At 36.7% G+C, this 27740-nt stretch overlaps 1 protein-coding gene across 2 annotated transcripts; it reads right to left on the bottom strand.

Moving 5' to 3' along the window:
• On the bottom strand, nucleotides 1–27682 carry RGS18 (regulator of G protein signaling 18). Of its 2 annotated transcripts, XM_043924335.1 has the most exons (5): nucleotides 27350–27682; nucleotides 26771–26872; nucleotides 25698–25759; nucleotides 3529–3695; nucleotides 1–1419 (listed from the first exon to the last, which is right to left on the bottom strand). In XM_043924335.1, exons 1-5 carry the CDS (start codon nucleotides 27466–27468, stop codon nucleotides 1162–1164), a joined length of 708 nt encoding a protein of 235 aa, XP_043780270.1. In that variant the 5' UTR covers nucleotides 27469–27682; the 3' UTR covers nucleotides 1–1161. The 2 variants fall into 2 exon arrangements, with proteins under 2 accessions (XP_043780270.1, XP_043780272.1); XM_043924337.1 differs by lacking the exon at nucleotides 26771–26872.
• Nucleotides 27683–27740: the final 58 nt, after the last annotated feature.

The following is a 27740-nucleotide window of genomic DNA, read 5'->3' on the forward strand; positions in this document are numbered from 1 at the left end:
GAAATTTAAAAATATTTATTTCTATAGGTGATATACAGGCTTATATTTTACAGTTCAACTAAAATAACATTTGCCAAAACCAAATGTATGGCATCTTTAAATACCAACATTTACAGACCATGCCACACACATTTATAGGAAGAGAAATATATAACTATTAGCATCATCTTATTTGAATAGTATAGTATTAAATTATTCAGTGAGATGAGATTTGGAACAAAAACATGATCAGTGGAAGAACACTTTCTGAATATAAGCCAATGTGGCAGATGCCTGAGTTCTCAGGGCCTTGGACTCCTTGCTCTTTTATTTCTTCTCATTCCAAAAATGAAGGCTCCTCAGGGGATAAACCTCTTCTGGTCATTATTGAAATGACGGACTACCCACTGTTTTGTGGCAAGTTCCCCTCACAGATGAGAAGATGCTCCTCCCTGGAGCTATTGCATCATCTGGTCATGTTTCTGTGACCAGCAGTGGTGGCCCTGTGTGACTGGGTGAGTCTGTGCTCACTTTGGAATGAGCCCAAATGTGGACCACATTATCAGTGATCAACCTAGCTTATTAATGATCTGGAAGTTCTGTAGAGATGAATGTGTCCTCCCAAAAGTTTCTGGTGCTGGTTTATAACCAGAGGTGATAGATTGCTATTCAAGAGCCAGGATTAGTCACCCAAGAACAAATGGTCATCCTCTCCCATTATGAGAACTGGATTGCTGCTATACTTTCTATAATCAAGCCATAGAGAAGCTTCATCATTATAGAAAGTGTCATAGACAATACACATCTATCTGAGCATTGTATAGTCTGCCTCTAGAAAAAATTTCAAACTCGATAATTGGTCAATCTGTTGACAATTTTGCAAAAGTTTAACCTTTACTTAACTTTACAATCTTGTACAACACTGTTATTACTTCCTTACTGCCTTTTAATTAAGCAGCTTTCTGACTATGAATGAAATGAAGTTGAATAGAAGCTTTTACAGAATATCTTGGCAGATATAGTGTATATTGTTAGACAAATGACAGTTTTGATTTGCATTTTTTAAATCATTTCAAATGACACACTTATTTTGAAAGACATACCCGTTTGTTAACATAAACATGCTATATCTTAGAAGCAAATGAACAAGCTTATGAATAAAATGAGCAAAAATAATTTTCTTTATAACCAAATGGCAACATCTGACTTTACATCCTGGAATTCATTGTAGGTAAATGAACGCGATCGTCTTCTAAGATTTGTTGGTCTCTGTGATCTTCCTTCTGTCAAGTCTAAATAGATGTCAGATTTCAGAAAACGCATGTAACTGTCTTGTTCCATGAGCTGATATACTCTGCTTTGGGCAACATCAAAACTGTGGAGGGTGGGTTGGGTGATGCTCTTGGAGATGATTTCTTTGGTGTGAAAATCAAGGTTAACCTGGATAATAATAACAACAATATGGTAATTACAGTCAGTCTCCTTAAGTAAACACATTGAGAAACAGAAGTACAGGACTGATTCCAGGTCAGAGAGGGCAAACTGCGCTTGGATGCCAGGTGAGTTTTCTGTTGTGGGCCTAGGAATCCAGTGATTCATTCTGGGCTATCATTTCATTGGCTCTTCTCTTCCTGTGAGCCTGTTCTTTCGGTCCCTGCTAATGCAGCATCATGGACCATTGAACTGGTACATACCCTAGAGATCATTAGATTCAACTCGTTTTCAAAGTGGAAACTAAACTTTGTAGAAATTAAATTATTTTGCCTGAAGGTTAACAGTGTGTTTGGGACATATTTGGGATTTCAATGTGAGGCTTTTGCTATATTTCAGTGCTTTTTTCATTTTATTATATACCTATAAGTACACGTGTGTTGAAAATGCCTATCTTTTAAAGACATAAAATCTTTAAGGTTTTTTATCAAAATGCTGATGACATATTTGGTGGTAAATTTTTAGTTTTCAGGTAGGTTTCTTCCTTTTCTTTGATGGGTAACACCACATAACCAGCTGCCTTTGTTTGCATGTATGCATACTCAGTCACTCAATCCTGTCCCATTCTTTTAAGACCCCATGGACTGTAGCCCGCCAGGCTCCTCTGACTATGGGATTTCCCAGGCAAGAATATTGGAGCGGGTTGCCACTTCCTCCTCCAGGGAGTCTTCCCAACCCAGGGATCAAACTTGAGTGTCTTGCATCTCTTGCATTGGCAAGCAGATTCTTTACCACTGTGCCACCTGGGAAGCCCTTTTGTTTACCTGTGTATAAGTTTGGCCTTGGGGAAAACAGGATAATACATTGAAACACAAAACAGATTGAAACACACTGAAACTAAGAAAATAAGTGTCATTTCACGCAAAATGATGTCTATACAGGCAATGCTACTTCGTGGACAATACCAATTTATAGTCAAACAGAAATCTTAACAGTGACAGACTACAAGTTCTAGCCTTCAGTGAAAAGACTCTATTTATTGAACACATACTAGAAATATAGAAACTCTAATTCATATTCAAGGATAATCAAGTAATACTTGATAGTTTATTAGCCATTTTAGTAATTCTTTCATACAGTTACCTCATACTGAGCTTGCAGTCAAAAAAGAAAAAAAATCACAATTGTTTTTTCACTTGAATTCATTACCACATTAGGTTTAGCTTATCTTTCTATTATGAAATTTTCTTTTCATCTATTTTAAGGTATGGGGATAATTATAGGGCAACTTAAACTTTTCACAGGTATGTGAACTAACATTAAAATGGTATATGACACAAGCTTCTTGATTTCTTGTACCTTCACCACGTGTAAAAATGTTTAGTTTCTACAAGAGGTTACTTGTGCTGTGATTAATATGATAAACAAATCTTAATGTTCACTCTTAGTCTAGAATAAAAATATCTCAAGGAGTAATTTCAATTATACCTTTCTTTCCATGGCAGTATCTTTATCTTATTTATCTTATAATGCATTCTGTTTGTATATAGAAACCTATATACAAGCATATCTCAGAGATGTTTTGGGTTCCCTTCCAGATTACCTCAATAAAGAGAATATCTCACTAAAGCAAGTCACACAATTTTTTGGTCTCTTAGTGCATAAAAAGTTATGTTTATGTGATAGTCTAAATGTGCAGTGGAATTATGACTGAAAATACAATCTACATACCTTAAATAAAAATCCTTTATTGCTAAAAAAAAAAAAAAGGCTAACCATCATCTGAGCTTTAAGCAAGTCGTAGTAGTAATATCAAAGAACACTTATTACAGATCACCATAATAAGCATAACAATGATGTAAAAGCAAGAAATATTGCAAAAATTATCAAAATGTGACACAGAGACAGGAGGTGAGCCAATACTGTTGGAAAAATGGCACTGATATATTTGCTCAAGGCAGGGCTGTCACAAACCTTTAATTTAACACAGTATCTGCAAAATGCAGTAAAAGTGAAGGGCAATAAAATGAGGTAGAATGTACAGAAGTACTGATTTGATGAAGTCATATTCTCTCAAAAAGTTTTCAAACAAATGTACATTTTTAGAATCATCTTTACCTCTTGTGGAGCATCATTCTGTATAAATTTCTCATATATTGCTTTTGCTTTACGAATTATTTGTTGAGGGTCTTTGCTTTTCTTGAAATCTTCACAGGCTATCCAAAATTCAATGTTTTCCTCACTGAATTCAGTTTTAAGAAATCTGGTAAAAGTCTCCAGCCCATCTACCAAGAAAAGACATGACATATTTTAACTATAAAATATTCATTCTGAGAAAACATATTACTTTATATTAAAGTTTATCATGACTGTTAGCAGAAGAGGTGTGCTGTCTTCTCTCTCATTCAGGGCAGTAGCACACATCTTGGTCTTCCCTGATGGCTCAAAGAGTCTGTCTGCAATGCAGAAGACTTGGGTTTGATCCCTGGGTCAGGAAGATCCCCTGGAGAAGGGAATGGCTACCCACTCCAATATTCTTGCCTGGAGAATTCCATGGATAGAGGAACCTGTAGGATCTATGGGGTCACAAACAGTAGGCAAGACTGAGTGACTAACACTTTCACTTTCTTCATTACACAGCATACATCTGTGTAATGTATGAGAGTTGTTGTTCAGTTGTTCAGTCATAACTGACTTTTTGAGAACCCATGGACTGCAGCACGCCAGGCTTCCCTGTCCTTCACTATCTCCTGGAGTTTGCTCAAACTGTGCATTCAATCAATGTCCTTCCCTGTCCATTGAGTCAATGTCCTTCCCTATCCTTCACTGTATCCCAGAGTTTGCTCAAACATGTCCATTGAGTCAATGGTGCCATCCAACCATTTCATCTTCTGTCACCCCCTTTTCATCCTGCCCTCAATCTTTCCCAGCACCAGGGTCTTTTCCAATGATGGACCATGTATGAATTAGCTGATTTCTTCATGACTATGAAAAAGAAGTACCATTTCTGTTGAAATAAGTCCAGTATCAAACTTAGACATGAGGAACAGGGATCTTTGGGCTTTCCTGGTGGCTCAGTGGTAAAGAATTGACCTGCCAATGTAGGAGACATGGGATCAATCCCTGGGTAGGGAAAATTCCCTGGAGAAGGAAATGACTATCCACTCCAGTATTCTTGCCTGGGGATCCCATGGACAGAGGAGCTCTGTGGGCTACAGCCCATGGGTTTGCAAACAGTCGGACATGACTGAGCATGCACACACGCTGACACTTGTGTCTCTTTCAGCCATATCTCTCCCTGGGCTGTGTGTGGTAGGGTTATTCTATACAGCCAAGGAGCCATTCCTGCTGGAGACCATCACAACTTCTAGACCATGCTTCTTAAATTCAGGGCCTTAGAATTCTCTGTAAAAAAGACTTTGTGTTTCCAGGATTTACATAGACTCTGCCAAGTTCATCCACCAAAGGCACCTGATCCAGTGGAATGCACACTCCAAGGCTTGGATGTGGACAGGACTTGAATTTGCATGCTAGTGTGCTCACCCAAATGTGATAGGCGGCATCTCACAATGTGGCACCAAACCATGGGTGGAAAGTGAAAGAAGGCAGGCTTTGCTATTGGGGTAGAACTGAGAAGAGTATGAGAATCTGAAAATCAAACTTAATCTGCCAAGTATCAAAACAGAAGGATAGAGTATCTGCTTTTAAAGGTTTATTAGCCTGATCTATAACTGTGGAGAAGGGGACAACAGAGGATGAGATGGCTGGATGGCATCACCAACTCGATGGACATGAGTTTGAGTAAACTCCGGGAGTTGGTGATGGACAGGGAGACCTGGCATGCTGCGATTCATGGGGTTGCAAAGACTCGGACACGACTGAGCAACTGAACTGAACTGACTGATAACTGTTAAGCATCTAGAAATGTAGTATGGGGCCTCCATTTTCACTTTTGTCCTGAAACCCGTGAACATTAGGGGCAAGTATCAAGTCTTATGGAAGACTGCTAGGGTCCAAGTTCTTGTTCAGCTAGTGACTATGTGGGATTGCCTTGTGGCTCAGCTGGTAAAGAATCCACCTGCAATGCAGGAGACCTGGGTTCGACTCCTGGGTTGGGAAGATCCCCTGGAGAAGGAAAAGGCTACCCACTCCAGTATTTTGGCCTGGAGAATCCCATGGACTACATACAGTCCATGGGGTCACAGAGTTGGACACGACTGAGTGACTTTCTTATCTTATCTTAGGTGGTGTTGCGTGAATTGCTTTTCCTTTCCGTGACTTGGTTTCTCAGTATTAAAATGAAGATAATGATAGCATCTGCCTGATAGAGCTGTTTAGAGAATTAAATGTGACAAAATGTGCAAAGTGTGGTTAAAACAGAAACTGGCACATAGTAAGTACTCTGAGTTTTGATGGTGATTGTGATAAGGGTATTGATGATCTTGATGATTAAAATATTTTTAAAGCTCAATTAGGTAAAGTTTCATAGCTAAAACTGTGGCAGACTCAGAATTCAACATTAAGACAACCTGACTTTAAAACTAGTTCTCTTTCAATTATTTACAATATTCTAGTCTTTTTGACTTACAGATATTTTTTACATTAAACTTCTTTGAGAAAATTGTATATTTACATGTAGTTATAGGACATAAAAGAGCCCATGTACCCTTTACCCAGCTTCCACTGATATAACATTTTATAAAACTGTAGTAAAATATCACAAATAGGATAATGATACTGATATAGTTAAGATATAGAATATTTCCATGATTACAAGGATATTTCCTGTTGCTTCTTTACTGTTATACTCACATTTTCCCCATATCCAACCTCTCCTTAAACTTTAGGAATCAATAATCTGTTCTTCATTGTAATAATTTGTTTAATTCAAGAATATGATATAAGAGGAATCAAGTAGTATATATTGCTTGGGGTGGCTTTTTTCATCTATCATGACTCTCTGGAGAGGCATCAATATATCAATAATTTCCTCCTTTTCATTGCTGTGTTGTATTCCATGATGTAGATTTGTTTAACCATTACCATTGAACTATTGAAGGCTTTCCTGGTAGCTAAGACAGTAAAGAATCTGCCTGCAGTGCAGAAGACCTGGGTTATATCCCGGGATTGGAAAGATCCCCTAGAGAAGGGAATGGCTACCCACTCCAGTATTCTTGCCTGGAGAATTCCATGGACAGAGGAACCTGGCAGTGTATACAGTCCATGGGGTCACAAAAAGTCGGACACGACTGAGCGACTGTCACTTTCACTTCCACTTGTCATTGAAGGTTTTAGGGAGCTATTATCAATAAGGTTGCTATAAACATATATGTATACATCTTTTAATATAGACATATAAGATTTTATTTCTCTGGGATAAGAGAAGTGAAGCTGTTCAGCTGTATGGTATTGAAACAGAGAAGAGGGCATTCATTGTAGGAGTATTAATAAAAGATAAAAATGTTCCTTTTAGATTTTTCAGATAAATTCTCACAGTGGAATTCACATTTGAGTTGGATACAAATGATTCCCAGTAATCTTTCTTTAGATTTGTTCTCCACTCATTCAGTCACTAAGTCATGTCTGTCTCTTTGCAACCCCAGGGACTACCGCTCACCAGACTTCCCTGTCCTTCACTGTCTCCCTGAGTTTGCTCAAACTCATGTCTGTTGAGTTGATGATGCCATCCAACTGTCTCATCCTCTGTCTCCCCCTTCTCCTCCTACCTTCAATCTTTCTCAGCATCAGAGTCTTTTCCAATGAGTCAACTCTTCACTTCAGGTAGCCGAAGTATTGGAGCTTCAGCATCAGTCCTTCCTGTGAATATTCAGGGTTGATTTTCTTTAGGATTGACTGATTTGATCTCCTTGCAGTCCAAGGGACTCTCAAGTGTCTTCTCCAGCACCACAGTGTGAAAGCATCAATTCTTCAGTGCTCAGATTTTTTAGTGATCCAACTCTCATGTGGTTGTGGCTTCTCTTTCTACTCTTACAGGTGAGTTATTACAAAAGGAAATTGCAGGAGGCATGAGTTCTGTCTGGATTTCTCACTTGGCAGCATTTGATAATAACAATAATCCTCCTTTTTGAAATATTCTTCTTCCTAGGATTCTAGGACAGCATACCTCCTAATTTATACCATCCAATCACTTTAATGTAATTGTCTGCTCTGGCTTAACATTGTTTGTTCCCCGGTTAAATGTGATGTTCACGGGGATTCTTTACAGTCTTCTCCTTTTGTCCCCTCTTTCTATTTCCCTTTTTTAGTCTATTCTCCTGTATCTTCTTCTTATAACATTTTCCCTGAAACTCCTTTCCCTCTTACCTTCCTCTGTATTTTATGCATATTGCTGGCACCTACAGGCAAGATAAGGTGTTACAAATAATCTTGGAAAACAATAAAGTGTTTTTGAGTTAAATTTAATTAGAACAAAATAATTTTAATCTCATCATATGAAATCATTAAAAGAAAATTTTCTCTTAACCTCAGCTTTCTCTGGCTACTGATCTATATCTTCCCCCTTGCAAATACAAAGTCTTTTGAGTAAGCTTTATACAGTTGTTGGTCTCTTAATCCCCTCCACTCATTTACTTCCCTAAGCACTAAAGTGTGGTTTCTACTCAACACTTGGCTTAAATAATTTTTACCAAAATGACTTACTGTTATATTCAGTGGAAAACTTTCTTTCCAATCCATATATTACTTCATCTCTCTATGTCAGCAGACAAAGATATGTTTATAATTTTTCTATAGCACTTACACTTTTGAGTTTCTTCTTTTTCCTCTGACTGTTGCTTTTCTTCAGAGTCCTTTGGACAGCAAGGAGATCAAACCAGTCATGAGCTAAATGAGTCATGATCCTAAAGGAAATCAACCCTGAATATTCACCAGAAGGACTGATGCTGAAGCTGAAGCTCCAATACCTTAGTCACCTGATGCGAAGAGCTGACTCTTTGGAAAAGACCCTGAGGCTGGGAAAGACTGAGGGCAGGAGGAGAAGAGGACGGCAGAAGATGAGATGGTTGGAGGCATCCTCAACTCAATAGACATGAGTTTGAGCAAACTCTGGGAGAGAGTGAAAGACAGGGAAACCTGGCGTGCTGCAGTCCATGGGTTTGCAGAGTCGGACTTGACTTAGCGACTAAACAACAACAATTGCCTTTCTGAATACTTCTCAATTTATCCTTCTTCATTCTTCCGTTTAATTGTATTTCCAGGACAATTACTTCAACACTTCAAGACAATGAATATGCTGATGACTTTCAGAAATCATCTCTAGCTCAGATCTCTTTCCTGACCTCCAAGCTTATATTACCTGATAAACACCTTCACTGAATTTCCCACCACAATAATCACATCACAGCTGAATTCATTATCTTCACCCCAAAGCTTCCCAGAATGTTTCCATTTAATGACACCATCAACTCAACATCATAACCCACAACGCTGACATCCTCACAGATCCCCATTTTTTTCTTCTCAACCCAATTGATAATCACATCTTGTCAACTTTATCTCCTTCATATATCATGCATCTCTCTTTTTTTAATATTTAATTATTTATTTTATTTGGCTGTGCTGGGTCTTAGTTGTGACATGTGGAATCTTTAGTTGCATGTGAGAACTCTTAGTTGCTGTATGTGGGATCTAGTTCCCTGACCAGGGAATAAACCCAGGCCACCTGCTTTGGGGGCACAGACTCTTAGCCATTGGACCACCAGGAGAGTCCTCCTGTCTTTTCATTTTAATGCAATCTGGAATTACCTTTATTCAGATCAGGATAATCTTTTACATAGCTAATTTTAACTACCTTCTGTTAATAATTGATGATTCCATCTCCAGTCTTCTCTTGCTTCCCTCTCTCCCAACCCTCCACTTTCCTAGTTTATTATCCACATTCTATTTAGTAATACCTTTCTAGAGTACAAATTTAAATATGTTTCTTCACTGTTTAAAATTTCCCAGCAATGCCTTATTCTCATTCCACTATCTTTTTCACACTTTAAGCTCCAAGCATAGTGAAATAACTTAGAGTTCCACTCCTGTGCCATTTTCCCACATGTCTTTAGCTTCTATTGGAAACATTTTCTCTTCCTACTCCAATTTTATCAGTCAGGTTTCATCAGGTTAGTCTGTATCAGCCATTGAGGTTTAAATCTGGAAAGATTTCACCAGTCTCTCAAGGGTAAGTTGGGTGTCCTTCATATATGACTTCCTGTTACACTGGGTAACAAATATTGTGTGCAAAGTTTGCTTGCTTATTTTTGTTTCTCATTCTATATCATGAGATTCATGAGAGGAAGATCCTTATCTTATTTGCCAAAAAAAAAAAAAAAAAAAAACCCTCAGCATGAAGAAAACACTCAATTAAGCAATAATTGAATACAAAGGAAAAGTACAACATTTCATTAAAAATAACAAAAGTTCTAGGGTATGTTTTTGTTTATTTAATGAAATATCAGTTCTAGAATACTTAGTTCTAGAATACTTTTTAAAGAAATTGTCAGAGCCAGGAAACATTAAACAGCAATAAACAAAAAAAACACAAAGAATCTTGTCCAATTATACATATGGACACCAAAGATATGAAGTTAACAATATACTAGTCCATTTAAGAAGTCAATCCTTATTTTAGTGTGATGCCTTTAAACATTTAATTAATGTTCTAATTTCAAGCTTGTCAAGCAAAAATCTTACTATGGTTTGGCTCCTTTCTTGAGTGCACAGAAGAGAAGTGGCTACCAGTGACAGTTTTATTTCTGAATCTATATTATTAAGAAATATCTACCTCATGAGTTTTGCCAAAGCGAGCCTCTACTGAGTGTTGGGTCCTTCTTGACATGCTCCTATTCAAGTCTGCAAGGTTAGCTTTTTGTGGAAAATGCCAGCCTGTGTGGCTTCAGGTAAGTTGACAAGCCTTCCTGGAGGTACATAGCTCCATTTTGGATATCACTGTGGGTTATTCAAGCATATTCCCAATTTTTTTGTCAACTATTTTATCAAATAAATTTGTTGTCATCCCAAATTTCCCACCGAGCAACTCATTAATTTATTGAGAAAAAAATATTTATTGAGTGCTAAGTATTTCCTGGACACTGATCTAGGTTTTGGAGATCCAGTAGTGCTGAAAATGTTTCATCATGTTGGGACTTGAACACATGTGCCAGGATTTGAACTGGACCAAAACCCTGCTTGGGACTCTAACTCACATGGCTGGGACTCAGACCCAGCCAAAACCCACAGTAATGAAACTCGGGTTCTTGTTGTCTTATCACAGTGATAGATAAGAAGTGGTTTTGTTCAGAAACACACTCCATAGATAGCATGGGCCATCACAGAGGGTGAGTGAGCCTGTGAAATGTGGCGTGGTTAGCTTTTATGGGCTGGCTAATTTCATAAGATAGTGAGTGGGATGTGAAGAACTGACTCATTAGAAAAGACCCTGATGTTGTTAAAGAATGAAGGCAGGAGGAGAAGGGGAAAACAGAGGATGAAATGGTTGGATGGCATCACCAACTAGCTGGATATGAATTTGAGCAAGCTCAGGGAGCTGGTGATGGACAGGGAAGCCTGGCATGCTGCAGTCCATGGGGTCTCAAAGAATTGGACATGATTGAGTGGCTGAACTGAACTGAAATGAACAGAATGAGTGGGTGGGTTATTCCAACTCTTCTGGGGAAGGGGTGGAGATTTTCAGGAGTTGGGTCACTGCCCACTTTTTGGTCTTTTGATGGTGCCTTGGAACTGTCATGGTGCCTCTGGGTGTTTCATTTAGCTTGCTGATTGAGGATCAAAGTCTAGTTAAAGTTGACTTGTCTGCCATCTTGGACCCATTTGATTCTTATTGGTTTTTGTTGTGTCCTCAGGCTATGTCATTCTTTCAAAAGTTGTGCCCGGCCCCCTTCCCTCCTGTTTCAGTACCCAGTAGACAAAACCCTTGCTTTGATTTTTAAACTAGAGTCTCACCTTAAAGAGAAAGAGATATTGCATTCACACTATAAAAAAGAAGAGGGCCATAATAGAGTAACAAGAACCAAATTTGCCTTTTGACAGCATATAACCATAAAACCTATGGGTGGCATCACCGACTCAACGGACTTGAGTTTGAGTAAACTTTGGGAGTTGGTGATGGACAGGGACACCTGGCGTGCTGCAGTCTATGGGGTTGTAAAGAGTCGGACATGACAGTGACTGGAGTGAACTGAACTGAGCCATAAAACTAGACAAAATATCAAAACAGTCATTTTCACAGAGTATAACTGGCAGCAAGGCCTGGGAGCAGTGTGAGAAGAGAAACATATGAAGTGACCCCTAGGTTTGCTCTTCCTTTTTACATGAGAGTACATATAAGGCTGGAATGGATGCAGATGGAGCTCAATAAAGTTAAAAATCTTGTTGAGGAGGCAGAAATGAGTTTGGGGATCATAACATGTTTGGAATTTATGGGTCAGGGTAGTAAGAAAAAATAAATATGCAAAGGGTCCCTGGATGTCTACATGCAGGTTCTCTGCCAATTCTTGGCTGAGGGTCACACTGTACATGGGCAGGGCAAACTCTGTGAAGCCCAGAAGAGTGTAGCTGCTGTGAGGCTGACAGGTAAATGGAGATCAGGAATTTGTGTAGGTATGGGAGGCTAGAGTTCTGACCCAGCCATAATGGAGACACCCCACCAAGGTCATGTTCTTGTCTAAATACTATGCTTAAAGGCAAAGTCTTTGTCCTCAAACTAATATACATTGAAAAGAGATTGGTTCTAAAGATCAAACTGATAAGAAATAATCAAGGGGATCCACCAGTGATTTAATCAGAAAAATAATAACATAATCTAAGACAGCATAATCTAGACTTCTATACCTTCCTCCTTGCTCATATGCAATAAATATTTATTAGGCATGCAAGAAATACCTAATGTGACCTATTATCAATAACAAAAGTAGTCAAGAGACCACAAGGTATCTGAAATGTTGGAAATTGGACTTAGGATGTTATAAAAGCTATTATTAATATGTTGAAGAATGTAAGGTTTAAAAAAGACACAATCAGTGGATAGATGCAAAAATGCAGCAGAGAAATTAAACTTACATAGAAAACAATCAAATGGAAATTATAGAACTAAAATGGAAAATATTTGAAGGAAAAAATTCATTGGATGAGTGTGACAACAGATTAAAGACTGCCTGAAAAGATCAGTAGACCCAGAAGATAAGTAGGTAAAAATTATTTAATCTAAGGATAGTAGGAAAAAGTCACAATTAGAGATATAGATTTTAATTCTATCCACTCATAAATTTATAGAACAAGTAGAATGTCAATGAGAATATATAAAACCTGAACATCAACTAAATTGACCTAATTGATAACTATACAACATTCTACCAAACACATCTTTTCAAATATACGAGGAAGATTATCCAAGATGGAAAACAAGCTAGGATGTAAAATGAATTTAAATAAACTTAAAAAAATTGATATCTTACAAAGTATGTCCTTTGCCCATAAGGGTTTTAATCAAAATCAACTAGTAACATAGCTATAAAAGTCCCCAAATATTTGGAAATAAAATTATACATGTAAATAATTTATAGGTCAAAGAAGAAATCACCAGAGAGATTAGAAACTATAATTATAAAAATATAGCACATCAAAATTTGTGAAATATAGTTTAAACTGTATTTATGGGGAAATTTACTGCATGAAATGCTGTACTTTACTAATAAAACATGGTCCAAGTTTCTACTTTAAGAAGCTTGAAAACCAGAAGCAAATTAAGACCTCCATAAGTAGAAGGAAAAATTCATAAAAACATAGCAGAAGTCTATATAAGAAAACAAAGCACAGAGAAAACTTACAAAGCTGAAAGTTATTTCTTTCAAAACAGAACCCCAAGTGAGGCTGTTTAATAGTAGGAAGCAAATGAGTGGTATTATCACAGAATCTTAGAGATATTACAAAGATAGTAAATACTATGAATGACTTTATGTCAATAAATGTAATTTAAAATGGGAATATTATTTGAAAAAAAAAACCTATCCAAACTGACACTGAAGTGGAAAATATGAGGCTCTAATTAATAAATAGATCTTTATAATAAAGATCCCTCCCCTCCCCCTCAAAAAAAAATCTTTGGGCCCAGATTTGGCGAATTTCATCACAAATGTAAGAAAAAAAAATTATAATCTTACATGACTTCCAGAAAACAGTGGAGGGATGAATAATTTCCTTCTTATTTTAAGAGGAGAGAATAACTTTTAATACCAAAACTTAAAAATTATAACATGAATACCACCCCAGAAATAAAAATTAAGAAAGAAAAAGGAAAAGAAAATTATAGACCAATGGTCGTAGTTGTAAAGATTCTGAACAAAATATTCAGCAATTTAAAGAGGGAGAAACATATATTCTAGCATTAAGGCTAAAAAAATTGTGAAGTAAATGATAGCTTTCTTTGTCTACTCAATTTATTCTCAACTTATATTCATTTCTTCTATTCACTGGTCTCTAGAAGTATTCTTCATTGTCCATAGTTATTTGTAATATAATAAGTTCCATACTGAGTGAAGCAAGAAAAATGGATATGGTAGAATTATGGCGATAGCTAAAAGGGTTTGCATTTATAACATGTTTAGAGGTTTTGAGGGCTGAGTGCTGTTTATATGCATGATTACATTTAGTATTCACAACAGATGTCTAGAATATATCCTACGTTCATCTACATAGCTGAGGAAACTGATATTCTTATAAACACAATTGTCCCAGATCTCACTTTTCAAACAAACGTAGTGTAGAAGTGTAACTTTCTCTAGAAGGCAACATTTTCTGTCAGAGGTAGAGCGACGGTCCTCCAAAGAAGTCCATGCCTAATTCTCAGAACCTGTGAGTATGTTACCTCACTGTGGAGAAAATACTTTGCTAATATGACTAAGATTAAGGACCTTGAGAGGGGGAAATTATCCAGGCAGACCCAATCTAATCACTCGACCCTTCAAAGTGGAAGAGGAGGGCAGAGAAGTGTACTAGAGAGGTGCAGTGTAAGGAACACTGCTACTGCCCTCCAAGATGGAAGAAGATGTTCCCAAGCCGAAGAATGTGGTGGCTCCCAGAAGGTGAAGATGACCTTAATTAGAGCAGGATTAAGGAGACATTGGTCCAAAATTTCAAAGAACTGAGTTCTGTTGGGAACCCAGGTGAGTAGGAAAGGGATTCTCCCCCAGACCTTCAAAACATAACAAAAGTGTGCTGACACCTTGATTTTTTTCTAGTGAGGTTCATGCTATACTCCTGACCTCCAAAACTACAAGATAATATGTTTGAGTTGTTTTGAGTCCCTAAAGTTGCCATCATTTGTTACAGCAGCCACAGGAAACAAATGCAGTCCTCAAATCATGTGTTGTATATCACCATGTATTTCTTCTATATCTGGAACTTGTCCTCTTTGGCATGAAGCACTTTTTTAATGTTGAAAGCAACTGTTGATTATATTAGAGATCCAGGCACTTAACGTGAGAAATCAGTAGCCAGAAGTGACACAACCTACAGACATTCCCTCTTAGGTATGGAATCTCTCCAACCACTACCCTAATGGAGGAGCCATGTAGGTCTCTTCTACTTCACAGCTCCGTCCATCCGTGTTTGCACTGGGATAAGGGGAGTGTCTGCCGTTTCTTTCCCTCAGTAAATTGATCTGGAGCGCCAGATGTTAGCGGCTAAACTTTACTGAAAAAACTAGGAAGACAGGCAAAGGTCAGTCTCCATAAGAATTTGAGAAGGCATCCCAGGACTGACATGCAACCCAGAGCTTGTCCACAGTGATTAGATGCTAGTAAGATAATTCCTGGTCAAGCACAACTGTCTTAGGAGGCCTTAGTGCTGAACGCTTCCTGGATAAGTCAACAAATTCTAGTCGCTGAAAAGTAGGAAGAACGATCAATGTCGGTGATATTGAGCTACTCTTTTTCTTACTTCTCCGGCACAGTTAGTGTTTGATTTTCAAGATTTATTTCTCTTGCTGAGTAGTGTGATTTGCTCAGAATGTAGCAGGGACATATAAGTGGATAATGATTCCTTGAAGCTTTTTGATAGATTTTCCCCAGATACCTAAAAATGTGTATATTTCAGAGTAAAGTTAATGATTTACTTCTGTTTTTATTATTTTTAAGCCAAAATAGCTGTCAAAGTGAACACAGGGGGTCGGACGTATGGGTTCTACCCTGGCTTGATGACCCGTTGGCACTTATAGGGACTGTGGTTCCTTAGTGTATTCTGATTTGATTTTCCTTTCCACAACTCCTTTCTCCCTCTGGAGCTCAGTACCTGAATGTCTGAAAAAGCAGTTTGACTCATTATTATTGTGAAGATTACATTCCTTTAATTTTTGAAAACTACCATCACAGCAGCAACCTTTCAAGACTTCGGGTAAAGCTGGAGCCCCAGGCTGATGACTTTAGAAAACAGGCTGAATAAGCTTCATTTGGCTACTGGTTGGCAACAGCTTGAAAACTTCTTTCTGTTCTATTTATGTGACTAGAAAGATAGTTTTGTTTCACAATCTCTGGTTTTACTTTCTGTCCCTCTTCCCCCTTCTTCTCTAATAATCCTAGAGAAACTAAGGCACAACAGGCCTTTCAGCCCCTAAATAAAAACTGCAACAGAATGTTGGCAACATTAGGTGTGTGAAAGCAAAATCACAACATACACAACCATCTGTAGACCAATTGGCTCAACCTAAACTTTAGACAATTACTTAGTCATGTCCCAGCTTCTGGCCAGAACTTTAAAAAAAATGTATTGAGAATTCCCCTTGATGAATTTTTAATGTAACCAAAAACCACTGCTTACCACCCATACTTCCTTCCTCTTTCAAATTTCTAAAATGCTTGCCCTTTTGTCCTCCAATTAACATCCACTTTTTACTGGATTGAATACTAAATATATGTGTACTCTCTTAATTAATCTCTCATAATTATCTACATTCTTTGCATTTTTAATAGAATTCTGAAATTTTTAAATTGCTTGGTAACTGCTATAAAATAGATTTCCAAGGAGAATCCCTTGACTAGTTACCAGGAGAGACAGCACAATGATTGTGAGAACATGTTCAGGTAACTGTAAGAAAGCAAAAGTGGTTATGTGCAAAAGTGCACTCTGATTTTTCAAAGCCTGTCACTGGGAGGTATTGCTCTGTTCCTGGTGCAGATACTGCCTCTTCCCCTTTTGTTCCTAACTGCTCCTCTGTTACTATTTAAATGGAAATTAAAGCAAAGTTAGCAAATAAAATGCCTTACCACAGAACGGTCTGTTCCAGGTCAGATCTAGATTGGAGAGAGGCAACTAAGAATATGTTTTATTGGGTTTATGAATAAAGTTACTTTGACCCCAGTGAAGGAAAAGGCTTTTTTTTGCATTTTATTCTATCCATATATCACATGGAAGCATGGACTAATCAGTTTTTAAATACTAGATTATTCTTAAAGCCAGTTGATAAATGACTGTGACAATTTTAGGAGGAAATGGCTATTATTTTCCTATTAATAAATCTCAAGTATAATAAACTGTTTTTTATATTGACACCTAAAGGGGATCATCCATATGCCAGACAACCGAAAGTGTTACTCATTAAAAATAACTTCCTTCATCTATCTCTTGTTTGTGAAACACCTAGTATGAACCTGAAAACTGTAATATAAACTGAAAAGGCAATGATATTAATTACAGCAGCTGCAAGTTTTGAGTCTTTTATAAGTTGGTGCATTGCTGTGTGCCTTTGATTAGGGAAGTTCCATTTAATTTTTAAAAATTTATTTATCTTTTTGTTGAAGGATAATTGCTTTACAGAATTTTGCTGTTTTCTGTCAAACTTCAACATGAATCAGCCACAGATGTACATATGTCCCCTCCCTTCTGAACCTCCCTCCCGTCTCCCTCCCATCCCACCCCTGTAGGTTGATACAGAGCCCCTGTTTGAGTTTCCTGAGCCAGACAGCAAATTCCTGTTGACTGTCTATTTTACACATGGTAACGCAAGTTTCCATGTTACTCTTGCCATACATCTCACCCTCTCCTCCCCTCTCCCCATGTCCGTAAGTCTGTTCTCTATGTCTGTTTCTCCACTGCTGCCCTGTAAATAAATTCTTCAGTACCATTTTTTCTAGATTCAGTATATATGCACTAGAATATGATATTTATCTTTCTCTTTCTGACTTACTTCATTCTGTATAGTAGGTTGTTTAAAGCTCAACATTCAGAAAACTAAGATCATGGCATCTGGTCCCATCACCTCATGGGAAATAGATGGGGAAACAGGGGAAGCAGTGTCAGACTTTATTTTTTGGGCTCCAAAATCACTACAGATGGTGACTGCAGCCATGAAATTAAGACGCTTACTCCTTGGAAGGAAAGTTATCACCAACCTAGATAGCATATTTAAAAGCAGAGACATTAGTTTGCCAACAAATGTCCGTCTAGTCAAGGCTATGGTTTTTCCAGCAGTCATGTATGGATGTGAGAGTTGGACTCTGAAGAAAGCTCAGTGCTGAAGAATTGATGCTTTTGAACTGTGGTGTTGGAGAAGACTCTTGAGAGTCTCTTGGACTGCAAGGAGATCCAATCAGTCCATCCTGGAGGAGATCAGTCCAGGGTGTTCATTGGAAGGACTGATGTTGAAGCTGAAACTCTAATACTTTGGCCACCTCATGCGAAGAGTTGACTCACTGGAAAAGATCCTAATGCTGGGAAGGATTTGGGGGCAGGAGGAGAAGGGGACGACAGAGGATGAGATGGCTGGATGGCATCACTGACTCGATGGACATGGGTTTGGGTAGACTCTGGGAGTTGGTGATGGACAGGGAGGCCTGGGGTGCTGTGATTCATGGGGTTACAAAGAGTTGGACACGACTGAGTGACTGAACTGAACTGAGGTTCATCCACCTTATTGGAACTGACTCAAAGGCATTCCTTTTTATGGCTGATTAATATTCCATTGTGTATATGTACCACAATTTCTTTAACCATTCATCTGTCAATGGACATCTAGGTTGCTTCCATGTTCTAGCTATTGTAAATAGTTCTACAATGAACATGGGATACATGTGTCTTTTTTGATTTTGGTTCCTCAGGGTACATGCTTAGGAGAGGGATTGCTGGGTCACATTGTGGTTTTATTCCTAGTTTTTAAAGGAATCTCCATACCATCTTCCATAGTGGCTATATCAATTTACATTCCCAGCAACAGTGCAAGAGTGTTTTCTCCACACCCTCTCCAGCATTTAGTGTTTGTAGACTTTTTGATGATGGCCATTCTGACCGGTGTGAGGTGATATCTCATTGTAGTTTTGATTTGCATTTCTCTAATAAAGAGTGATTTTGAATATCTTTTCATGTGTTTGTTAGCCATCTGTATTTCTTCTTTGGAGAAATGTCTGTTTAGGTCTTTTCCCCACTTTTTGATTAGGTTTTTTGTTTTTCTGGTATTGAGTTATATGCGCTGCTTATATATTTTAGAAATTAATCCCTTGTCAGTTGTTTCATTTGCTATCATTTTCTCCCATTCTGAGGGTTGTCTTTTCACCTTGCTTATAGTCTCCTTTACTGTGCAAAAGCTTTAAGTTTAATCAGGTCCCATTTGTCTACTTTTGTTTTTATTTACATTACTCTAGGAGATCGGGCAGAGAGGATCTTGCTTTGATTTATGCCATCGAGTGTTCTGCCTATGTTTTCCTCTAAGAGTTTTATAGTTTCTGGTCTTACATTTAGGTCTTTAATCCATTTTGAGTTAAGAGTAAGTCCTGTTCTACCCATTTATACAGATGAAGAAGCTGAAGTTCAGAGAGTTAAGTTGCCCTGAATCTTACAGGTGGAGAAAGATGGTACAAAGGTTTGAACCTAGGTTTATTTGGATGACAATTATAGAACATTTATCACTCAAGTGCCATAAAACAACAAAGTCTTGACTGTTGAGGAATATGGAGATTAACAGGCAAGACAGACATGTATAGACCAATGACTAAGGAAGGAAAATTGCAGGGGTGACTAACTCTGGTGTTTGTGTGTGTGTGTGCCTCAGCTGTGTCTAACTCTTTGCAACCCATGGACTGTAGACCACCAGGCTCCTCTGCCCAAGGGATTTTCCCAGCAAGAATATTAGAGTGTGTTGCCATTTCCTTCTCCAGGGGATCTTCTCCACCCAGGGATCTAACCCATGTCTCCTGCATTAACAGGCAGATTCTTTACCACTGTACCACCTGGGGAACCAAATTGCTTAAGATTGCTTTTAGAAGCTTTCCAGAAATAACGTAAGTGCTACTTAAATATCATCCTTCAGGAATCCACAGAGCACGAATGAGTGTTAGCTCTGCACAGTCGCTGTGCTTTGAAATATCATCCGGAGCCCTTTGTTACTGTGCTTAGTCCTGAGCTTGACACAGACATTGGAAATGAAGTCACAGCATCAACATTAGGAAAAGCGCTGTGTGCTACAAGTGTTTGTGGCGAGTTAATCATGAGTGAATAGATTTTGTTGGCATAATACGAACATAATAGGGAAGAATAAATACTAAATAGAGAAACAAATTAATGATGAATGAGAAGAAAGTTCATTTATTTAAAACTTTAAGTAAGTGACTTTTTAAATAATTATACGCCATGTTGTGCAGGATTATCCCAGCATACTGGTTATTTCCTGTTTCTCTAGGCACTCAGAGCAGCTGCATAAAGTCAGGTCACAATGGAACCATTTCTCACACAGAAGCAATAACTTACTAAAGAGTTCTTCAGAAAGAAGCGGTGGTGATGCTTCTGCCAGAAGTGCTTGATGGAACCTGGGATTAGAATTCGCCCTGGAAGAAGCTGGCTCAGTGTGCCATACAAACAAAATGCTTGTAATTGCATGCTTCTAAATTGAAACTCTGGCATCTGTTGGAGTATTTTTCTGATGCCAAGAAACCAAATGAAACAAAAAGTCAAGAAGCTGAAGCTGAAAACCCAAGTACAGTGTAATATGCTAAATACTAGGTTACCTTGCTTCTCCTTTGATATTTGGCTTTTGACCTGCCACAGAATGTTGTGGTTACTTTTGCAATATTGATGTATTTGTGTGGTCCATTTATGATTTAGACTGGACTTTACCTTTTGTTTTTGGGGAGATTAAGTAACTGCTTGTTTGTTACAGGTCAGCTTGATTCAGAAATTTAACTTTGCAGAACCCTGGAATCTCTTATCTTGCAGAACACCAGTAACTGAAAATTGGGAAGGGTAACTTGAAAAACCACAAGGTGAAAAGTGTAAGAAGTGCTCATTTCCTTGCCCAAAGGAGAAGTGAGCATTTCCTTGTAGCCTTTACTCCAAGTCAGTGATACGTATTTTCCACAGTATAATCAGCTCATATTGTTAAATCAAGGGGGTGAGATGATTTACATATTCTACTTTTATCTTATCTTGTTATGAATTATCCTCAAAATGAAGCTTAGTATAATCACAATTTAGGGTGCAAAAAGTCCAAGCCAATACTTGTTAATAAAAAGGCTAAAAAAAAAATGGTATTATTTGTAATGGCTGGAAAAAAGGAAATAAACAGGCATGTTTTTTCTTTTTAAATTGATAGAGACTCCCTTCACAGGAAATAAACTTCTATTTCAAATATTAAGTATCAAGTATATGAGATGGTTAGAAAATCTTTCTATAATCAATCACTCTTCCATATTCTAGATGTATGTCTATAAAATCCTGCAAAACTTCTGATAAAGTTTATCAGCAATAAAGTTCAAACTCTAACCTGTTACCTTCTCCAAATCTCGCCCCCCCATTTCTGATAGATAAAAGGCACTATTATGTTCCTATTAATACAGAACAAAATCTAGGGGTCTTTGACTCATTCTTTTTATTCATCTGTTTCTTCACCATCTCACTTTACAACATCTATACACAGTCAGTCAGTCATCAAGTTCATCCGTTTTCTTTCCAAAATAGCCCTTACCTTGAAGTTAACTTTGACATTTGTAACAGCCTTGTATGTAGTCCTTAACATATGCATAGAATTCTACCTTTCTGTCCATCAGAGTAAGACTTCTAACTAACAAACTCTTCTGAAATTTGTTCACAACTTGATCTTCTAATGTGTCTGTTCACTACTCTGCCTCAATGAAAGAGACCTGTTTACTCTCCTAGGTTACATTCAAATTGCTTATTTCTCTGGCGTTTTTCCTGCCTTTTTCTCTGCCTGTTGAAATCTTGCACACATCTACATAATTTCCATTTAATGATTTTCTAGAGCCTACATGAAACATGAAATGCCTAAAAAATAGGCATTTTTTAAAACAATCTTTTTCAAAATTTGTCATTTTGCCAATTGTTTTGCACGTGATATTATTCAGCAGCAATGTTTTACTTTCAAAACTGTCTTAAGCAGAACCATATACACGTATGCATACAAATACACTTACATGTGTGAGTGTAATATATATATATATGTATACAATTTTATTGGAATTTATTGATTTGCTAAGTTCATATTGGTAACATTTATTTTCATAAAGTCCATAAATAAGAAGATTGATGACTAAATTTGAAACTGATGATTATGAACAACAGATAGTCTGATACTGGTTTTTGATTGATTCTTTTTGTTTTTCTTAAACTATATCATTGATATATATGAATAGCATTAAATTACAGATTTTTATTATTTATTTTGCCATTTCAGACAAATCTGTCAATCAACAGGGAAAGGAGGGGGAAATTATCCTAATATCTGCATAGAAACACATGAGGAACAAAAGTAAAATTATTTATGGACTGTGTTGTGTTAGATTTACTATATAACATGTTTGAGTCCATTTTTTTTAGATGGTCATTTGCTTTTAGGGTAACATTTACAGAAAAGTTAGGAAACTTGGACAGAGCTGCCTCACACCACACCTGCAGTTCCCTCCTATTATTAACATCTTATATTGGTAAGGTACATTTATTACAATTAATAAACAAATACTGATTCACTATTATTAAGTAAAGTCCCTACTTTGATTATATTTCCTTGGATTTTATGTTTTGTGCTTTTTATCAATTATAGGAGAATTTAGTTACATTTTAGGAATGAAATTTGAATATAATCGTGGAATTATCAAAATACTCCATGGATTCTTTGGTTTCTGTGGAGCATAGCAAAAACAATGTTTTTTCTGTTTAGTCTTGTCTGTCTATTATCTGTCATCCTCAGCCACCCTTTTTCAAATTATGTTTCTCAATAAAGAATTATGTTCTCTCTAGTTCACTAAATAAAATTTCACTGTTTAATGCCTGTGCCTGTGTTGGTTTTCTGCTTGGATGATCTCTTTCTCTCTTTGTCCAGCCAGTGAATTTTTTATTAATCCCCTAAAATCTAACATAAGAACCATCTACTCTATGGCTCCATTCCTTAAAATGCCAATAATTACTCTATTTTGGTTTTAGGATTGGGCATTTTTGTGAAATATTCAAATTTCTCTTGTATTTTGTTTTGACTTACCACTTCACTTCCTATTTGAATAAATTTAATACACTTCCATTTCCTTTGTGTAACTATGACATACAGAATTTGAGAAAATTACACATTTAACTAAAGGAAAATCCTATAAAATCTGATAAAGTGTTTTGATGTGTGTGTATGTGTGCGCATGACTATAGGAACTTTCTTTTTTTTTTTTTTCTTTCTGGCCTACATTTAAGTCAATAGAAATGAGCTGAATTTAACCATTGCAACCATGAGATTTTCTAGGTGACTATTGTAAGTTTTATAGTTTAATATTACAATAAGATTTGCAATTTAGAAAAACTGGATATGGGGGATTGATGAAAAGAATACCATTAATATAATTTTTTGCAAGTCCAATATAATTTAATTAGCACTTTGATCATGAGCGATAATAGTTCCTCCCACTGAAATTTAACCCTGTAAGTGATGTTAATACAGCTTGGAGTAGATAACATAACAGAAAAAGATTATTACAGAAAAAGATTATAATTATTTTTTATAATAACAGAAACCATTTACATTTGAATAGTGTCAAACAGCTATTGGCTTCTTACATATCATTTAATCCAGAGAGAAATTTATTTATATTGGCACTAAAGACGTTGCTATCTCCATTTAGAGTTGAGGAAGCTGAATGTAAAAATGATTAGGAAGCTTAACTAAGGTTATACAACCATTGTGTTACAGAAGAGAAGTGAAGTGAAAGTCACTTAGTCCTGTCTGACTCTTTATGACCGCATGGACTATACAGTCAATGGAATTCTCCAGGCCAGAATACTGGAGTGGGTAGCCTTTCCCTTCTCCATGGGATCTTTCCAACCCAGGGATCAAACCCAGGTCTCCCACATTGCAGACAGATTCTTTATCAGCTGAGTCACAAGGGAAGCCCTACAGAAGAGAACCAGAACTCAGATCTCTAAAGGAACCCGGGACTAACATTTTTCCCAGCAACAGATCTTGTTCTATAACTCAAGCACTTAATATTTACCAGGTGATGTGCTGGGTTTGGAGATCCACATGTGAAAAGTCATGTTTCCTTACAATAAACATTCACATTAGGAAAAAAAAAAAAAAGTGAATTCCATTTCTTTTTTTTTCCTTCCCTGACTAATGAAGAGGCTCAAGAGCTGAGTCGTGTCCAAGTGTTGGAAATAATAGGAGATTAAAAAAAAGAAATAAGTTTTGGAAGGCATGAATTATAGAGGAAAGTTTCACAGAGGCTGTAGTTAGATAAATACCTGAACTCAGTCGCCATGGAGATGAGAACCAGAGGCAAGTTCGACATACATTTGGCAAGAATTTTAACAAAAGTCAAGACGTGACTGGATATTGGGAATGAAGCAAAGTGGGTAGTTGAAGAAAGCTGTTCACATTATTTTTCTCCAAATAGGGAGTGATAGAGCACTACAGTGAAATGAGGGTGGAGTAACACATTAACTTTTTTCAGCATAAACTTCCTTTCTTACCACAGCTCTCCATCATCACTGATGACATCCTTGCCTAAACTTAAGCCTTGATTTCTCTACCTACATTTTTCTTTCTCTGAGCCAATATAACAATTCAGAGGCAAAACCTATTTTCATTGGAAGCAGGAGAGTCTTTGGGGATTATCTGCAGAAATAGGATTCTCTGTCAGTAAACTCAGGAGAACATGAACATGAACTAGTCACCAAAACCTTATGTAGGGTGAACAGTTAGGGATGAGAATACTGCAGGACATGAAGGCAGACTAGAAAAGTTGGTTTCAGCGAACAGTGCACAGTACCTGGGGCTGAATTACAAGTACTGAGCTCCCAGCTGACCCAGCAATAGGAGCATCTGCTTCCAGTAGACACCGCCGATGCGGAAACCACGGACAGTGCTATAAACAGTAGTCAGCCTGAGCTAAGTCAAAGAATGAGGTGAGGGATAGAAGGACTTGGGTATACAAATAAAAGTTGTGGACTAGACGAAACCTGTGGCTATTTGGCAGTGATAAAGTGTTGCTTTTTAAGCAGACTCTGCTTGATTTAGTGTGGGGAAACATGAACCCTGTGGGTTTTTTTTTTTTACTTCATTGCCTACTCAGCTCAACCTGTCAATTTTCCTACCTGAAAGAAATCTGAGTAAAGGCAAGAAAAAAATTGCTTACTCACCTGCTGCCTTATGAAAGTTGACTCTTAAAAAGTAGCATTTCTGGCAGCCTGTTCTTAACCCTTGCTTGAGCAAACTCAGTATTTGTCCTTACTTTCCATCTCATCTACAAAGTTCCACCTTAAATGCCCATCTGAACCTCAGCTCCTCTGCAAAATTCTGATGACTGATTCAACCAGTGAACATTTATAAAAGCAAAACAACATCTCTTCTCATGAAGGTTTCTAAAATGTCCATCAAGAGGACTAGTTTATATTTTTCGTTCACTTAACAATAAAAATAACATAGATAATCTGGGATTTAATAAAACCAAATTTCTCATTCATAAATTATAAACACTGAAAATTTTTATTCATCCAGTGGATGAAACTGGATGAAACTATTCATCCAGCACTAAGAAATATTTCATCCACAAAAAGTAGTTTTTAATAGTAGCATAAAAATATTTGAAAAATACTCTTTATTTTTAAACAAAAATACTGTCTATTTGTTAACTAGTCTATTATTTAGTTATTTTTGTGGATCAGAAACTCAGATTGCTGTACATTTTCAATCAGGCTAAATTTTTATGACAGCCTGTTTTTGTACAGTTACACACAAATTTCATATACTTTTACATTAAAGAATAAAGTATTTGGGAAAAAATAGCACTAACCTTTATGGGAAAGCAGTTTTCCAAATGATTCACCCCACTTTATTGCTTCTTCAGGGGAGACTCTGTTTGAGAAATAAAATGTTTTATACTGGAACATGCAGGAAGTCTATTTATATATCTGCTGCAACATATGTTATCATACTGCTCTTTTCAGTCATATTTCACAGGATTTCTCCTTTGATTATTATATGAAAGATCAAAAATATTAGTCAAACTTCTTTTGGATTTTGTCTATCAGATGATGTGTTAAAATAACATTATCCTGTCTTGAATTATTTTATTTTATAACAGAAAAACTAATCATATCTTCAGTTAAAAACAAAGAAAAAGAAACCAGGTCAGTTATCTTTCTTAATTCAGCAAATAGAAGAACCTAAACTGACAGTATCTTTTAGTCAAACTTTTTTTTTAAACTGCAATTTCCTTGAAACTTTTACCACAATATGCAGCAATTTTTTTAAAAAAGCTGATACAGGAAGTTTGACTAATGAAGCTTTAAAGGTGTAAGAAATATGAAATGTTTAATGCAATAAATGTTTTAGAATTGATAATTGAGAGAGTTGAATATATTTGTCTTATATCTTTTATTGGTCATATTTTCTGATTGGAAGAATTTGTATTATCCTAGTATATAAGCTTATTCCATTTTCTTTTTGAACTAAAGAAATGGCTAAAAATGACAAAACGTCTCTTTGTGTGTTTTACTTTATATTATACCGAGGGCATTTTTTCCGAACCACTGAAGAAAGAGATGAATAGCACTTTTCAGTGACATTGTGCACACTCTTAATGAGTATTTCATCAGTTTATAAGGAGTAAAATATATCATTTAAAATTGACAGGCATATAATTTTAAAAGAGCATCTTTAAATTTTTATGAGATTATTTAATTCAAGCTATTAAAATAGTTTAATTTTATGGAATATTTCTAGTATTTTTTGAAATGAGATCTCTAACCTTCCTTATATTACTGTATAATTTCCAATAAAATAGGAATCCCTAATTTCCTCTTTCTTAAATCTTTAATGATAGAATCAGCAAAATGTCCCCACAAATAATTACAAGTTATTCACCTTGTTTCTTTGGCCAATTGCCCAGATCTACTGGAGGGAGTATCATCATAAAACACAGGTTTCTGCACCAGAAGACTTAGCCTATTTCTTTTTTCCTTAGCTCTGTAATGAAAAGGCATAAGCTTCAGGACAATTTGGATGACAATTAAAATCTCTCTTTCTGACTGTCAAACAGATTTGTGACTGGTAATCACATGAACACCCTTTCTCACCCACCTCCACTCCTGACACACTCACAGTAGTCTTCCTGAGAGTTTTATTTAAATACTGTGTTTGTGGAGGAATTAAGATAGCATATGTGAAATACACTTGTTTCTCCCCACCCCCCATGGCTATAAAATATTTGAGATTATATTTCAGTAAGTATTATTACTGGTTCTTCTGTGTGGTTAAAATTTTTGGACTTAAAGAACACTTTAGATTTAACAATTGTTTACTCCTAATAAATACTTTCTTTCAGTTGTAACAGTACGATCAATATATTTTCAACCAGATATTTTAAAAACAAGTGCTAACGAATATTCAATGTCAATCACATTTTTAAAAGTAAAACGCTGATTTTTAAAATTATGGTTTTACCTGATTTTGGCTTCTTTGCTCGTTTCTTCTTTTCCTGAACCGTGTATTAACTTGAAAATAGTTTTTTCTTTTGGTTCGCACATACTTAATTGAGAAAAGAAAACCAATGATGTTTCCATCTTCTCTCTCTAAAATGAAGAGATGTCTAATTTATTACATCTTTCACTTGTTAATGCTGCTCCCTCATTACACATGGTGGAGTAAAAAGTTATCTCGATTCTGTCAGCAACAGTTGAAAAAAAAAACAAGAGCTTATGTTTCTGCCTCGCAAAAATATACAACTGAGGAACTAAAGTACAATTCAGTCCAGAGTTGTTTAGGGAAATGATACTACAAATTTGCAAAAGGCCTCTTGGTCTCCAAGATAAAGACGAGTATTACCACAGGGCCA

This window comes from Cervus elaphus, chromosome 14 (genome assembly GCF_910594005.1).
Source record: "Cervus elaphus chromosome 14, mCerEla1.1, whole genome shotgun sequence".
NCBI lineage: Eukaryota > Metazoa > Chordata > Mammalia > Artiodactyla > Cervidae > Cervus > Cervus elaphus.

What these genes read in the sequence shown, in the direction of transcription:
- RGS18 (XM_043924335.1), bottom strand. Translation starts at nt 27,468, where the DNA reads ATGGAAACATCATTGGTTTTCTTTTCTCAATTAAGTATGTGCGAACCA. An exon ending in AGCAAAGAAGCCAAAATCAG is followed by an intron (nt 26,873 to 27,349) that starts GTAAAACCATAA and finishes TTTTCATTACAG; the next exon opens with AGCTAAGGAAAAAAGAAATA. An exon ending in AAAACTGCTTTCCCATAAAG is followed by an intron (nt 3,696 to 25,697) that starts GTTAGTGCTATT and finishes TTTTCTTGGTAG; the next exon opens with ATGGGCTGGAGACTTTTACC.